Source organism: Argopecten irradians, chromosome 8, assembly GCF_041381155.1.
Source record: "Argopecten irradians isolate NY chromosome 8, Ai_NY, whole genome shotgun sequence".
Taxonomy (NCBI): domain Eukaryota; kingdom Metazoa; phylum Mollusca; class Bivalvia; order Pectinida; family Pectinidae; genus Argopecten; species Argopecten irradians.
The window spans coordinates 3,102,156-3,115,596 of record NC_091141.1 but is presented as its reverse complement, the minus strand read 5'-3'; the positions used below and the strand labels follow the sequence as shown (position 1 = coordinate 3,115,596).

General features: G+C 37.5%; 1 protein-coding gene across 1 annotated transcript in view; it reads left to right on the top strand.

Annotated features, from left to right (window-relative positions):
- Window positions 1-13,441, top strand: part of LOC138328894 (xanthine dehydrogenase-like) — a 66,977-nt gene continuing 53,536 nt past the window's right edge. Inside the window, exons 1-9 of the mRNA XM_069275609.1 lie at window positions 1-177; window positions 1,099-1,221; window positions 1,533-1,625; window positions 2,986-3,043; window positions 3,688-3,837; window positions 4,487-4,566; window positions 8,358-8,467; window positions 10,529-10,633; window positions 11,089-11,167. Of these exons, the coding sequence (XP_069131710.1) occupies window positions 127-177; window positions 1,099-1,221; window positions 1,533-1,625; window positions 2,986-3,043; window positions 3,688-3,837; window positions 4,487-4,566; window positions 8,358-8,467; window positions 10,529-10,633; window positions 11,089-11,167 (849 nt within the window). The 5' untranslated portion in view covers window positions 1-126. The remainder of the gene's footprint in view (window positions 178-1,098; window positions 1,222-1,532; window positions 1,626-2,985; window positions 3,044-3,687; window positions 3,838-4,486; window positions 4,567-8,357; window positions 8,468-10,528; window positions 10,634-11,088; window positions 11,168-13,441) is intronic.

The window sequence follows — 13,441 nt, the reverse complement described above, 5'->3', positions numbered from 1 at the left end:
TTTTGTTATTATGTATAGTTTGTGTTGGATGTTCTGGGAGATGCTGCCCCAGCCAAACTAAGGACAGGCGGTCAAGTTCTGGCCAGACCACTGTCCTCTGGTCAGCAGAGCTATGATACCAAACCTATGGAGTGGCCACTGACACAGCCAATCACCAAGGTTACAGCATTAAACCAGGTATGTAGGCAGAAATTGTATAATCCAGAACACTTAGTTGATGGCAGTAATATAGAAGAGGGAAGATCTGATTTTACTGAAGTGGAATTTGGGGGATTTCAGAGATCTGATTTTACTGAAGTGGAATTTGGGGGATTTCAGAGATCTGATTTTACTAAAGTAGGATTTGTGGGATTTCAGAGATCTAATTTTACTGAAGTAGGATTTGTGGGATTTTTGAGATCTGATTTTACTGAAGTGGAATTTGGGGGATTTTTGAGATCTGATTTTACTGAAGTGGAATTTGGGGGATTTTTGAGATCTGATTTTACTGAAGTGGAATTTGGGGGATTTCAGAGATCTGATTTTACTGAAGTAGGATTTATAGGGATTTCAGAGATCTGATTTTATATTTTATTTGTAAAACTTATCCAGTATAATCATTCTGAATTGGATATTGATAGTTCATTGGTTATTTAGATTTGGATATTGATAGTTCATAGGTTATTAAGAATTAGATATTGAAAGTTCAATGGTTATCAAGAATTGAATATTGATAGTTCATCAGTTATTTAGAATGTTGTACATTAAAACTTTTCTATATGTTTATTCTGTCATTGTATGTTACAGAGTAGCCTTCCTTGCAGGAAGATATCAATATTGTGATGTCATTATTTTGTTATTAAAGTTTGACATTATGTTTGTCAACAAACACACACAGCGTTACCGTCAATATCTACCCAAAAGGGTATATAACTCTGTAATATGCAAATACAGAACAGTCAGCACACACCATTTGTACAGACCTCAGGATTGATTTGGGAGTGGGGGTGTTGGGTGTTTCAGGAGGGGGGGGGGGCGTGTTCAGTGATCAGTCATCGTGGTATTCTGTGTTGTTACTAGTCCCTTGGTTTGGACTAAATCTGTATTTGATGTTTTCAGACATCTGGGAAAGCTATCTACATTAATGACATACCCCCTAAACCCAAGGAGCTTCACGCTGCCTTTGTATGCAGCACTGTAGCCAACGCCACTCTGGCTGGTATGGACCCCACGGAGGCCCTGGTAAGGTTTTACTTTGTCTTCCTTTACTAAGTAACATAAAACGTTCCCTGTGTAGAAACCTTCCTTTTTTATCCGTGGTTACTGTAAAACCTTGCATATGTCAAATCTCTAAACCACGAAGGAAAATATGTTACAGTTAAATAGTTAATGATATGTAATATTTACCCTAATACATATTCATTATTTTGGTTAATCCATTCATTCCTGAAGACATATTTAGATTCTTCTAATTCAAAGACTTGAATAGTTCATTTTCTAATTCAGGGGTGGGTGAGGTAATTGTCATAATGGTTTCTGGTTGTCTGTTTCAGAGTACCCCAGGTGTGGTTAAGTTTCTAGAAGCAAAGGACATTCCCGGAATCAACAACTGTTATCCCATGGCAATGGTTGACATGCCGGAGGAGGTTAGTACAATGTCGTCACTAGACTTACTGCAAACCAACTGTCTTTTGTGGCTACTAAATTTTGCGATTTCAATATATAACGTTACAAAGATTGATATTCACAGGTTTGAAAATGAAAGGAAATTGGCCTGCTATTTTTATGATTTATGTTCTGGTATAACATATCACAGGGTATTGGCCTGCTATTTTTATGATGGATGTTATGGTATATCATATCACAGGGTATTGGCCTGCTATTTTTATAATGGATGTTATGGTATATCATATCACAGGGTATTGGCCTGCTATTTTTATGATGGATGTTATGGTATAACATATCACAGGGTATTGGCCTGCTATTTTTATGATGGATGTTATGGTATATCATATCACAGGGTATTGGCCTGCTATTTTTATGATGTATGTTCTGGTATAACATATCACAGGGTATTGGCCTGCTATTTTTATGATGGATGTTCTGGTATATCATATCACAGGGTATTGGCCTGCTATTTTTATGATGGATGTTATGGTATAACATATCACAGGATATTGGCCTGCTATTTTTATGATGTATGTTCTGGTATATCATATCACAGGGTATTGGCCTGCCATTTTTATGATTTATGTTCTGGTATAACATATCACAGGATATTGGCCTGCTATTTTTATGATTTATGTTCTTATGGTATATCATATCACAGGGTATTGGCCTGCTATTTTTATAATGGATGTTATGGTATATCATATCACAGGGTATTGGCCTGCTATTTTTATGATGGATGTTATGGTATAACATATCACAGGGTATTGGCCTGCTATTTTTATGATGGATGTTATGGTATAACATATCACAGGGTATTGGCCTGCTATTTTTATGATGGATTGTTATGGTATAACATATCACAGGATATTGGCCTGCTATTTTTTATGATTTATGTTCTGGTATAACATATATGGGTATATGGCCTGCTATTTTTATGATGTATGTTCTGGTATAACATATCACAGGGTATTGGCCTGCTATTTTTTATGATTTATGTTCTGGTATAACATATCACAGGGTATTGGCCTGCTATTTTTATGATGGATGTTCTGGTATAACATATCACAGGGTATTGGCCTGCTATTTTTATGATGGATGTTATGGTATATCATATCACAGGGTATTGGCCTGCTATTTTTATGATGGATGTTCTGGTATAACATATCACAGGGTATTGGCCTGCTATTTTTATGATGGATGTTCTGGTATAACATATCACAGGGTATTGGCCTGCTATTTTTATGATGTATGTTCTGGTATAACATATCACAGGATATTGGCCTGCTATTTTTATGATGTATGTTCTGGTATAACAAAGACTAATTTCCCTTTCAGCTATTCTGTAGCGGTCAGGTGTCTTTCTATGGTCAGCCACTTGGCCTGATTATTGCAGGTGAGTTATGTCCCCTGACTTGGTCTGTTCATGTGTCTTTGACATTCTAAGGTTTCCGATATTTTCTCCTTGATTACCTATTTTGTAATGCTCCATGTCTCCCCAAACTTTATCCTTAATGACATTAGCTGTTTATAGAATGTTATACCTATCCATACTATCCTGAACAACACCTCATCGTTAAACATATTTTGAACCTTCAGAGAGTTCATTTAGACAGCCCTTCCTCTCACCTTCTTTTTTGATTACCTGTGTAATAATTTGTTAAATCCCTTTAGCAATATCTTGTTGTAGGAATTCCTCCTCTCTTCTGATGTTATAACATCTATACATGAAGATTTGTTTTAGTGAATGTTTCTCAATTGCCAGGCAAGTGGTTAATGCTGCTAGCCCTCAATACGTTGGTTACACTTTTGATGTGAACACTTACCACAGTTTCTATATACTGATAATGAGAGATTGTAGGTCAGTAGTTTTTCTCTTGCTTTTCTTTACCACTTGAATTTGGCAAGTCCTCAAATTAAACCCTTAACATTTTGTGAAAAACAAATTAAACCAGTTATCATGTTATTAGTTCGAAGAAAAGCATTGTTGTTTCATAACCCTCACAAGCAAATAATGTAACAAACAACATTTGGTTGCAGAGGACGAAGATACAGCACGCTCCGCATCCAACAAGGTCAAGGTCACTTACTCCAACTTAAAACCACCTATAATGACCATGGCCGACGCCATAGCCAAGCAATCCATTCATCCTAACCTGGCTGATGAATTTGTTGAAGGAGATGCTGAAAGTAAGTGTAACGTTGCCAAAAATGTATAAATACATCTCTGATACATTATATCAAGCCGGAGGAACAAAATATTTGTACTGAAAAAAATGTATGAAGAAGAAGTGATTTTCGTATTTTCTACTTCCATTTTCCTATCTAAAGGCCCACTATGTTTTTTCAAGATTCAGCAAAAGGCTGAAGGAAACAAATTTTTTGTTGACAATCATGCCAAATTTCCCCAGCAGCAAGAGAGGCGGGGCCAAAATGGGTCACTTTCAAAAAACTTCTTTTGAATTCGCAGATTTGATGAAATCAAATATTGTTCATAGATTAAGAGGTCAAATTGACAAAATCTTTGATTGACTTCAAGAGCCTAATTGGTCCAATGGGCCATATATAGTATTAAAATGTCTTTGTTTCATTTTGTATCAGAACTCAGGTGACTGTTAAGGCCTATGAGCCTCTTGTGTAGTTTGAGATCCAAATCGTCAAAATTTGGACTTGTGGAAATGAACAGCTATATGGTATTGCAGATATCACTTGATCTGAATCACAGGAACAAATAATTAATGAATGTATGGGTGGAGCCTTTATGTTGAATACTTGCTGATTTGTATTGTATATTTATAAAAAATAACTTTTAGTATGCGGTTGTGTTTCATCCTTACAGCTGCCATTTCCAACTCTCCTCGGAAAATTCAGGGCACCATCAGTTGTGGGCCGCAATACCACTTTCACATGGAGACACAGGTAAGTCTTACGACTTCATCAGAAGATTAGGTGTCATAATAAGTCTATAAGCTGATTTCTTAAGGTTTTTTAGCAACTTTGTTACAGTTAGCTTACTGATCTCAATCCTATTGTGAAAAACCCTTCATTGCAGTTTGTATGTATACACATGGTACAAAATTAGGTGTTTATGAAACATCGGTCTCTGATTTTTTGTTTATGCAGCTGTATTCCTAAAGGAACTGTTAGGTAAGACCTGTATTGGTGATTATCTCTGTATAACAATCACATTCTTATCAAATTAAATACTTTCATAAGGTCCAAAATAACCAATTTAAATGCAGTTTGTCCTGTTTATAAATGCCACTCGGCTATAAAGATCATTTTTGAGGCCGCTGTGTCCAAGTGGTAAGAATATGGTGGTATGTGGTAGGTGGTGCAGTTGTCAGGCTGTGTCCAAGTGGTAAGAATATGGTGGTATGTGGTAGGTGGGGCAGTTGTCAGGCTGTGTCCAAGTGGTAAGAATATGGTGGTATGTGGTAGGTGGGGCAGTTGTCAGGCTGTGTCAAGTGGTAAGAATATGGTAGATATGTGGTAGGTGGGGCAGTTGTCAGGCTGTGTCCAAGTGGTAAGAATATGGTAGTATGTGGTAGGTGGGGCAGTTGTCAGGCTGTGTCCAAGTGGTAAGAATATGGTGGTATGTGGTATGTGGGGCAGTTGTCAGGCTGTGTCCAAGTGGTAAGAATATGGTGGTATGTGGTATGTGGGGCAGTTGTCAGGCTGTGTCCAAGTGGTAAGAATATGGTGGTATGTGGTAGGTGGGGCAGTTGTCAGGCTGTGTCCAAGTGGTAAGAATATGGTGGTATGTGGTATGTGGGGCAGTTGTCAGGCTGTGTCCAAGTGGTAAGAATATGGTGGTATGTGGTATGTGGGGCAGTTGTCAGGCTGTGTCCAAGTGGTAAGAATATGGTGGTATGTGGTATGTGGGGCAGTTGTCAGGCTGTGTCCAAGTGGTAAGAATATGGTGGTATGTGGTATGTGGGGCAGTTGTCAGGTAGTGACCATTGGTCGGTGTTTGTGTAAGAGTTGTCTAGGTGTGTCCATGGTAAGAATATGGTATGTGGTATGTGGGGCAGTTGTTGCTGTGTCCAGGGTAAGAATATGTCAGTTGTCAAGTGGTAAGAATATGGTGGTATGTGGTATTGTGGGGGCAGTTGTCAGGCTGTGTCCAAGTTAAGAATATGGTGGTATGTGGTACTTGTGGGGCAGTTGTCAGGCTGTGTCCAAGTGGTAAGAATTATGGTGGTACTCAGTTGTCAGGTAGTGGCCATTTACAAGTTACTCAGTCCAAGTCAATACCACTTTTATGTGGTACTTCTAGTCCCTTGGGTGGTCTTTATGGACATGTGTGACTGAGGTGGTTTGATTGTTACCTCCAGTCAAACCAACTTTTGTCCCTTGGGTTTGGTCTTTATGGACATGTGTGACTGAGGTAGGTTGATTTTACCTCCAGTCAAAACCACTTTTGTCCCTTGGGTGGTCTTTTATGGCGACATGTGTGACTGAGGTAGGTTGCTTTTACCTTACGATGTGATATTTGTATATGCTAATTATGGATCTGACTGATTTAGGACATAGATGTAGCTATGTATTGATAGCTACTGCCCTACTGAAGAATGGACTCGATTTGTAGATAGCTTGTACCCATGTGTGACAGACGTAATCCGCTATAGGACATGAGATGAATGACGTAGGTTGATAATGTACCTTACATGTAGAGTAGTAGCTGCCGCCTATACTGAAGGAATGGACCTACTAGTGTAGACATGTGTAATGTATATGCTTTGTAGCCCCTACTGAGATGACTAGATGGACAGGTTAGACCCTTAAAATTGACTGAAGTTCTAGCAATTAGACATGTTGTGACTGACTTACGGTTGATTTACATTAGATGATTTGTATGCTAATAATAGATATTGAAACTGGTAAAGTATAGCTAGCCTTACTGAGATGGTACTAGTGTAGACATGCCTGACGACTATGTAGGTTGATTTAAATTAGATGATACTATAAATAGATATGACTTGTACAGGGAATGTATAGCTACGCATATGATTTTGAATGGTCTAGATGATCTGATGCTATGTATACCCTTAGTGGTCAGATGGACGCTAATACACAGTGTAATAGAACATGTGTGGTTAGACTGAACAGTAAGTAGGTTTGATTTAACCTTACGTTAGATGATTTGTATACTAATAATAGATATGATCTTGTACCAGGTAAGTATAGCTACGCTACTGAAGATGGACTAGTTGTAGATGACTAATCTAATAATAGTAGACAGTGATTATAGTACTGAAGATGGACTAAGTGTAGGTTATTACAGGTACTGCACTATGGACAAGATGTATGACATGATGTGACTATGAGTTAATTTACTACAATATATGATTTATGTAAAGTATTATTATAGGATCTACAGCTTACGCCTTAGATGGACTAATGTGACATGAATGATGCTGGTGATTCTTTTAGGTCAACGTTTTACCTACGTGTGACTGACGAAGGTTATGACCATACATTAGATGATGTATGCTAAAATAGATATGAACTTTGTAACAGTGGTACAGTAAAGTGCTACTTGACTTTGAACTGACGTAGGTTTATTTAGCCTTAGAATTGTATCAATAGACTATGTGTGACTGAAGATGGACTAGAAGAGACATTGTTGTGATTTTACCTTTACGTTAGTATGATTTGTTATGCTGAATTTAATAGTCTTTGATAGTAAAGCCTCTACTGTAACAGGTAAGTATAGCTACGCTTTAACATGAAGTAACTAATTAGATATATCTAGATGAAGAAGTACATAGGCTACGCCTAAGTAAATCATATTTACATCAAGTACCCAGTTGTGGACCAGACCTAATCCATGCAATAGACATGTGTGACTGATGTAGGTTGATTTCAATGACCTTACACACTTCAGATTAGATGATTTGTATACTAATAATAGATATGATCTTGTACAGGTAAGTATAAGCTACGCCTACTGAAGGATGGACTAGATGTAGATGCTAGTACCCAGTGGACAGACCTAATCCCAGCTATAGACATGTGTGACTGACCGTAAAGTAGGTTGATTTACCTTACGTTAGACTGATTTGTATACTAATTAATAGATATGATCTTGTACAGGTAAGTATAGCTACGCTACTACTGAAGATGGACTTAGATGTAGATGCTAGTACCCAGTGGACAGACCTAATCCAGCAATAGACATTGTGTGACAGTAGTTGACTGATGTATTTGTTACGTGTGACTGACGTAGGTTACATTAGATGATTTGTATGCTAATAATATGATCTTGTACAGGTAAGTATAGCTACGCCTACTGAAGATGGACTGATGTAGATGTAGACAGTGTGTGACCTGATCGTAGGTGTGATTTATTTGATGTATTATTACCTTACATTAGATTATTTGTATGCTAATAATGGATATGATCTTGTACAGGTAAGTATAGCTACGCCTACTGAAGTTACTCAGGATTTACCTCCCAGTCAAACCACTTTTGTCCCTTGGGTGGTCTTTATGGACATGTGTGACTGACGTAGGTTGAATTTACCTTACCTCCATTCAAACCACTTTTATGTCCCATAAGTGCTTCTTTATGACTGGTTAATTTACCTCCAGTCAAACAACTTTTGTCCCTTGGGTAGGTCTTTTAGGACATGTGGGACTGACGTAGGTTAATTTACCTTACATTAGATGATTTGTATACTAATAATAGATATGATCTTGTACAGGTAAGTATAGCTACGCCTACTGAAGATGGACTAGATGTAGATGCTAGTACCCAGTGGACAGACCTAATCCAGCAATCCATCGCCATGATACTGGGGTGCTACGAAAGCAGGTACTTCTTTATAATGATGCTTCATCTGTAACTAGAGAAATTTAGAAATGTGTCTGCTAAAGTGAGAACATTATCATCTATGAATGAATTTCATGTCTCTTCTTACTTTTTTTCTGCTAACTTGAACTTCATATTTGAATCCATGGTTCATCTTGGTCACAGTGACCTACATTTGACCTCTGACTTACATTGAAATTTACTCAATCATAAAGTATGGAGTGTTATTGAATATGTCTTGAAACTCTGTGTTAATAAATTGCATATGGGATTTAAAACTTGGTAAAAGTTTATGGTAAAAAATATTCTGATAAATTAAAAGTCAGCTGATAATGTAGCCTATCTTTTGTTTGCTCACCATCATATGGTGGGCTATTCAAATCACTTTTCGTCTGTCCGTCTGTCCTTCCGTCTGTAAACATTTCTTGTTACTACTATTTCTCAGAAAGGGCTGAAGGGATCTTTCTCAAATTTCATATGTAGTTACCCTTAGAGCCCTTGTTGTGAACATTGCATTTTAGGACCAATGGGTCAACATGATGGCCGCCAGGCAGCAATCTTGCATTTTGATAGTTAAAGTTTGTTAATGCTATCTCTCAGAAAGTACGAAAGAGAGCTCTCTTAAATTTCACATGTAGGTTCCCCTAGGGCCGTAGTTGTGCATATTGCATTGTGGGACTGATCGGTCAACAAGATGGTCACCAGGCAGCCATCTTGGATTTTTATAGTAAAGAGTTTGTTACCGCTATATTCCAGAAAGTACTAAAGGGATCTGTCTCAAATTTCACATGTAGATTACATACCCTACGCCAGGGTGAATATAAACCTTTAATACAACACCAGTAAGTCCAAACATGGATTAGTCAAAACACACGTGTTTACTTCATGGACAAGGAGGCCGGAAGAGGCCGAGCAAAACTAAACACAAAACAATGTGATTTCATATCCGGAAAGTTAACAATAGTAAAGGTAATTATAATAAAGGATCTGGAGACGGACCGGATACTGGCGCTAGCGCCCTAATTGAGTAAATTGTATTTTCGGACTGATTGGTGAACAAGATGGCTGACAGGCTGCTATCTTGGATTTTGATAGTTAAAGCTTGTTACCGCTATTTCTCATAAAGTACAGAAGCAATCTGTCTCAAATTGTGTATGTAGATTCTCATTATGGCCCTTGTTGTGCATATTACTTTTTCAGACCAATCGGCCAAAAAGATGATTGGATTTTGATAATTGAAGTTTATTAGTGCTGTTTCTCAGAAAGTACTAAAGCAATCTGTCTCAAATTTCATCTTTAGTACCCAAGGGCCCTAATTGTGTAAATTGCGTTTTCGGACCGATTGGTGAACAAGATGGCTGACAGGCTGCTATCTTGGATTTTGATAGTTGAAGCTTGTTACCGCTATTTCTCGTAAAGTACTGAAGCAATCTGTTTCAAATTGTGTATGTAGATTCTCATTATGGCCCTTGTTGTGCATATTACTTTTTCAGACCAATCAGCCAAAAAGATGATTGGATTTTGATAATTGAAGTTTATTAGTGCTGTTTCTCAGAAAGTACTAAAGCAATCTGTCTCAAATTTCATCTTTTGCAATTTGTAGTAAAAGTTTGAAAAGCAGGGAAAAGATTTCTCTTTCATTTGTCAGACACAGAAAATTCTTTGGTGGGTGCCAAGATCCCTCTGGGATCTCTTGTTTGAAAAGCAGGGAAAAGATCCCTCTTTCATTTGTCAGACACAGAAAATTCTTTGGTGGGTGCCAGGATCCCTCTGGGATCTCTTGTTTGAAAAGCAGGGAAAAGATCCCTCTTTCATTTGTCAGACACAGAAAATTCTTTAGTGGGTGCCAAGATCCCTCTGGGATCTCTTGTTTTGAATGACTATAACAGCAGCTGTTCTTGTTTAAGACTTGATTTAGATAAAATGTGTTTATGATTCATGAGGCCATAACGTTAAATCAGCTTGCTAAGGTCATTGAGCTAATATACAAAACTAATTTTACGATTAATAACTCTTGTGTTGAAATTGACTAATTATATAAGGGTATTTTGTTTCGCTTTTTAGCATCACTGTTCGAACAAAGAGGCTCGGAGGTGCATATGGGGGCAAGATCAGCAGGAATTGTTTGGTATCTGCTGCTGTTGGCCTAGCAGCACATGTGACAAACAGGTAAGGGACTCATTCAACTACTGAATCTTAGAAAGTTTAAAAAGTATTTCTTTCTTCAATTCAACTACATCTACTGAATCATTATAAGTTGGAAATGGTTTCTTTCTTCAATTCAACTACTGAATTTTAGAAGTTGGAAATGGTTTCTTTCTTCAATTCAACTACTGAATCTTTTGAAGTTGGAAATTGTTTTTGTTTCTGCAGAAGTATGAGATTGTTATTGCTTTCTTCTACTACAGTGGCGAAACCTTCAATGATTAAGTAACCTCCAAAGGGAGACTGAGAGGTCTCAAATGATCGTAATTCTATCAGGTTCAGCATTCAGTGTATTATCTGTCCTCGAGGTCATTAATGTCAGTATCTGTGGATGGCAATGTGAATGGTATAAACACCTCAAATATTTATTTTATTAAGATATGAAATTAAATTGTTTATGCTCACTTAACTTGTTTCAGACCAGTGAGGATGAATATGGAGTTTCATACCAATATGGACATGATGGGGAAGCGATTTCCATATATGGCAAACTACCAGGTAATACTACTGTAACAGTCATTTTTGTTACCTGTAATAAGATTGGACTAATCAGATATTTAAGGTCTTTTAACCAAGGTGAACAAGATATAAGACTAACTGTTAAACCCAGGAATGGTTTGGTTAAAAAGATTTGGTATTAATTTAACTCAACTACTGGTTTAAGTTGTGTATTTATCCTATTCCTATTCTGTAGGTTGTGTATTTATCCTATTCCTTTGCTGTAGGTTGTGTGTTTATCCTATTCTGTAGGTTGTGTGTACATCCTATTCCTATGCTGTAGGCTGTGTGTTTATCTTATTCCTTTGCTGTAGGTTGTGTGTTTATCCTATTCTGTAGGTTGTGTGTACATCCTATTCCTATGCTGTAGGGTGAGTGTTTATCCTATTCCTTTGCTGTCGGTTGTGTGTCTATCCTATTCCTATGCTGTAGGTTGTGTGTTTATCCTATTCCTATGCTGTAGGTTGTGTGTTTATCCTATTCTGTAGGTTGTGTGTACATCCTATTCCTATGCTGTAGGTTGTGTGTACATCCTGTTCCTATGCTGTAGGATGTGTGTTTATCCTATTCCTTTGCTGTAGGTTGTGTGTACATCCTATTCTGTAGGTTGTGTGTACATCCTATTCCTATGCTGTAGGTTGTGTATTTATCCTATTCTGTAGGTTGTGTGTACATCCTATTCCTATGTTGTAGGATGTGTGTTTTTCCTATTCCTTTGCTGTAGGTTGTGTGTTTATCCTATTCTGTAGGTTGTGTGTACATCCTATTCCTTTGCTGTAGGTTGTGTATTTGTCATATTCCTTTGCTGTAGGATGTGTATTTATCCTATTCCTATGTTGTAGGTTGTGTATTTATCCTATTCCTTTGTTGTAGGTTGTGTGTACATCCTATTCCTATGCTGTAGGATGTGTGTTTATCCTATTCCTTTGTTGTAGGTTGTGTGTTTATCCTATTCCTATGCTGTAGGTTGTGTGTTTATCCTATTCTGTAGGTTGTGTGTACATCCTATTCCTATGCTGTAGGATGTGTGTTTATCCTATTTCTTTGCTGTAGGTTGTGTGTTTATCCTATTCTGTAGGTTGAGTGTACATCCTATTCCTATGCTGTAGGACGTGTGTTTATCCTATTCCTTTGCTGTAGGTTGTGTGTTTATCCTATTCTGTAGGTTGTGTGTACATCCTATTCATATGCTGTAGGTTGTGTGTTTATCCTATTCCTTTGCTGTACGTTGTGTGTTTATCCTATTCTGTAGGTTGAGTGTACATCCTATTCCTATGCTGTATGATGTATGTTTATCCTATTCCTTTGCTGTACGTTGTGTGTTTATCCTATTTTGTAGGTTGTGTGTACATCCTATTCCTATGCTGTAGGATGTGTGTTTATCCCATTCCTTTGCTGTAGGTTGTGTGTTTATCCTATTTTGTAGGTTGTGTGTACATCCTATTCCTATGCTGTAGGATGTGTGTTTATCCTATTCCTTTGCTGTAGGTTGTGTGTTTATCCTATTTTGTAGGTTGTGTGTACATCCTATTCCTATGCTGTAGGTTGTGTGTTTATCCTATTCCTTTGCTGTAGGTTGTGTGTTTATCCTATTTTGTAGGTTGTGTGTACATCCTATTCCTATGCTGTAGGTTGTGTGTTTATCCTATTCCTATGCTGTAGGATGTGTGTTTATCGTATTCTGTAGGTTGTGTGTTTATCCTATTTTGTAGGTTGTGTGTACATCCTATTCCTATGCTGTAGGATGTGTGTTTATCCTATGCTTTAGGTTGTGTGTTTATCCTATTCCTTTGTTTTAGGTTGTGTGTCTATCCTATTCCTATGCTGTAGGTTGTGTGTCTATCCTATTCCTATGCTGTAGGTTGTGTGTTTATCCTATTCCTATGCTGTAGGATGTGTATCTATCCTATTCCTTTGCTGTAGGATGTGTATTTATCCTATTCCTATGCTGTAGGTTGTGTATTTATCCTATTCTGTAGGTTGTGTATACATCCTATTCCTATGCTGTAGGATGTGTATTTATCCTATTCTGTAGGTTGTGTACATCCTATTCCTATGCTGTAAGTTGTGTGTTTATCCAATTCTGTAGGTTGTGTACATCCTATTTCTATGCTGTAGGATGTGTATCTATCCTATTCCTATGCTGTATGATGTGTATTTATCCTATTCCTATGTTGTAGGTTGTGTATTTACCCTTTTCCTTTGTTGTAGGTTGTGTGTACATCCTATTCCTATGCTGTAGGTTGTGTGTTTATCCTATTCCTATGCTGTAGG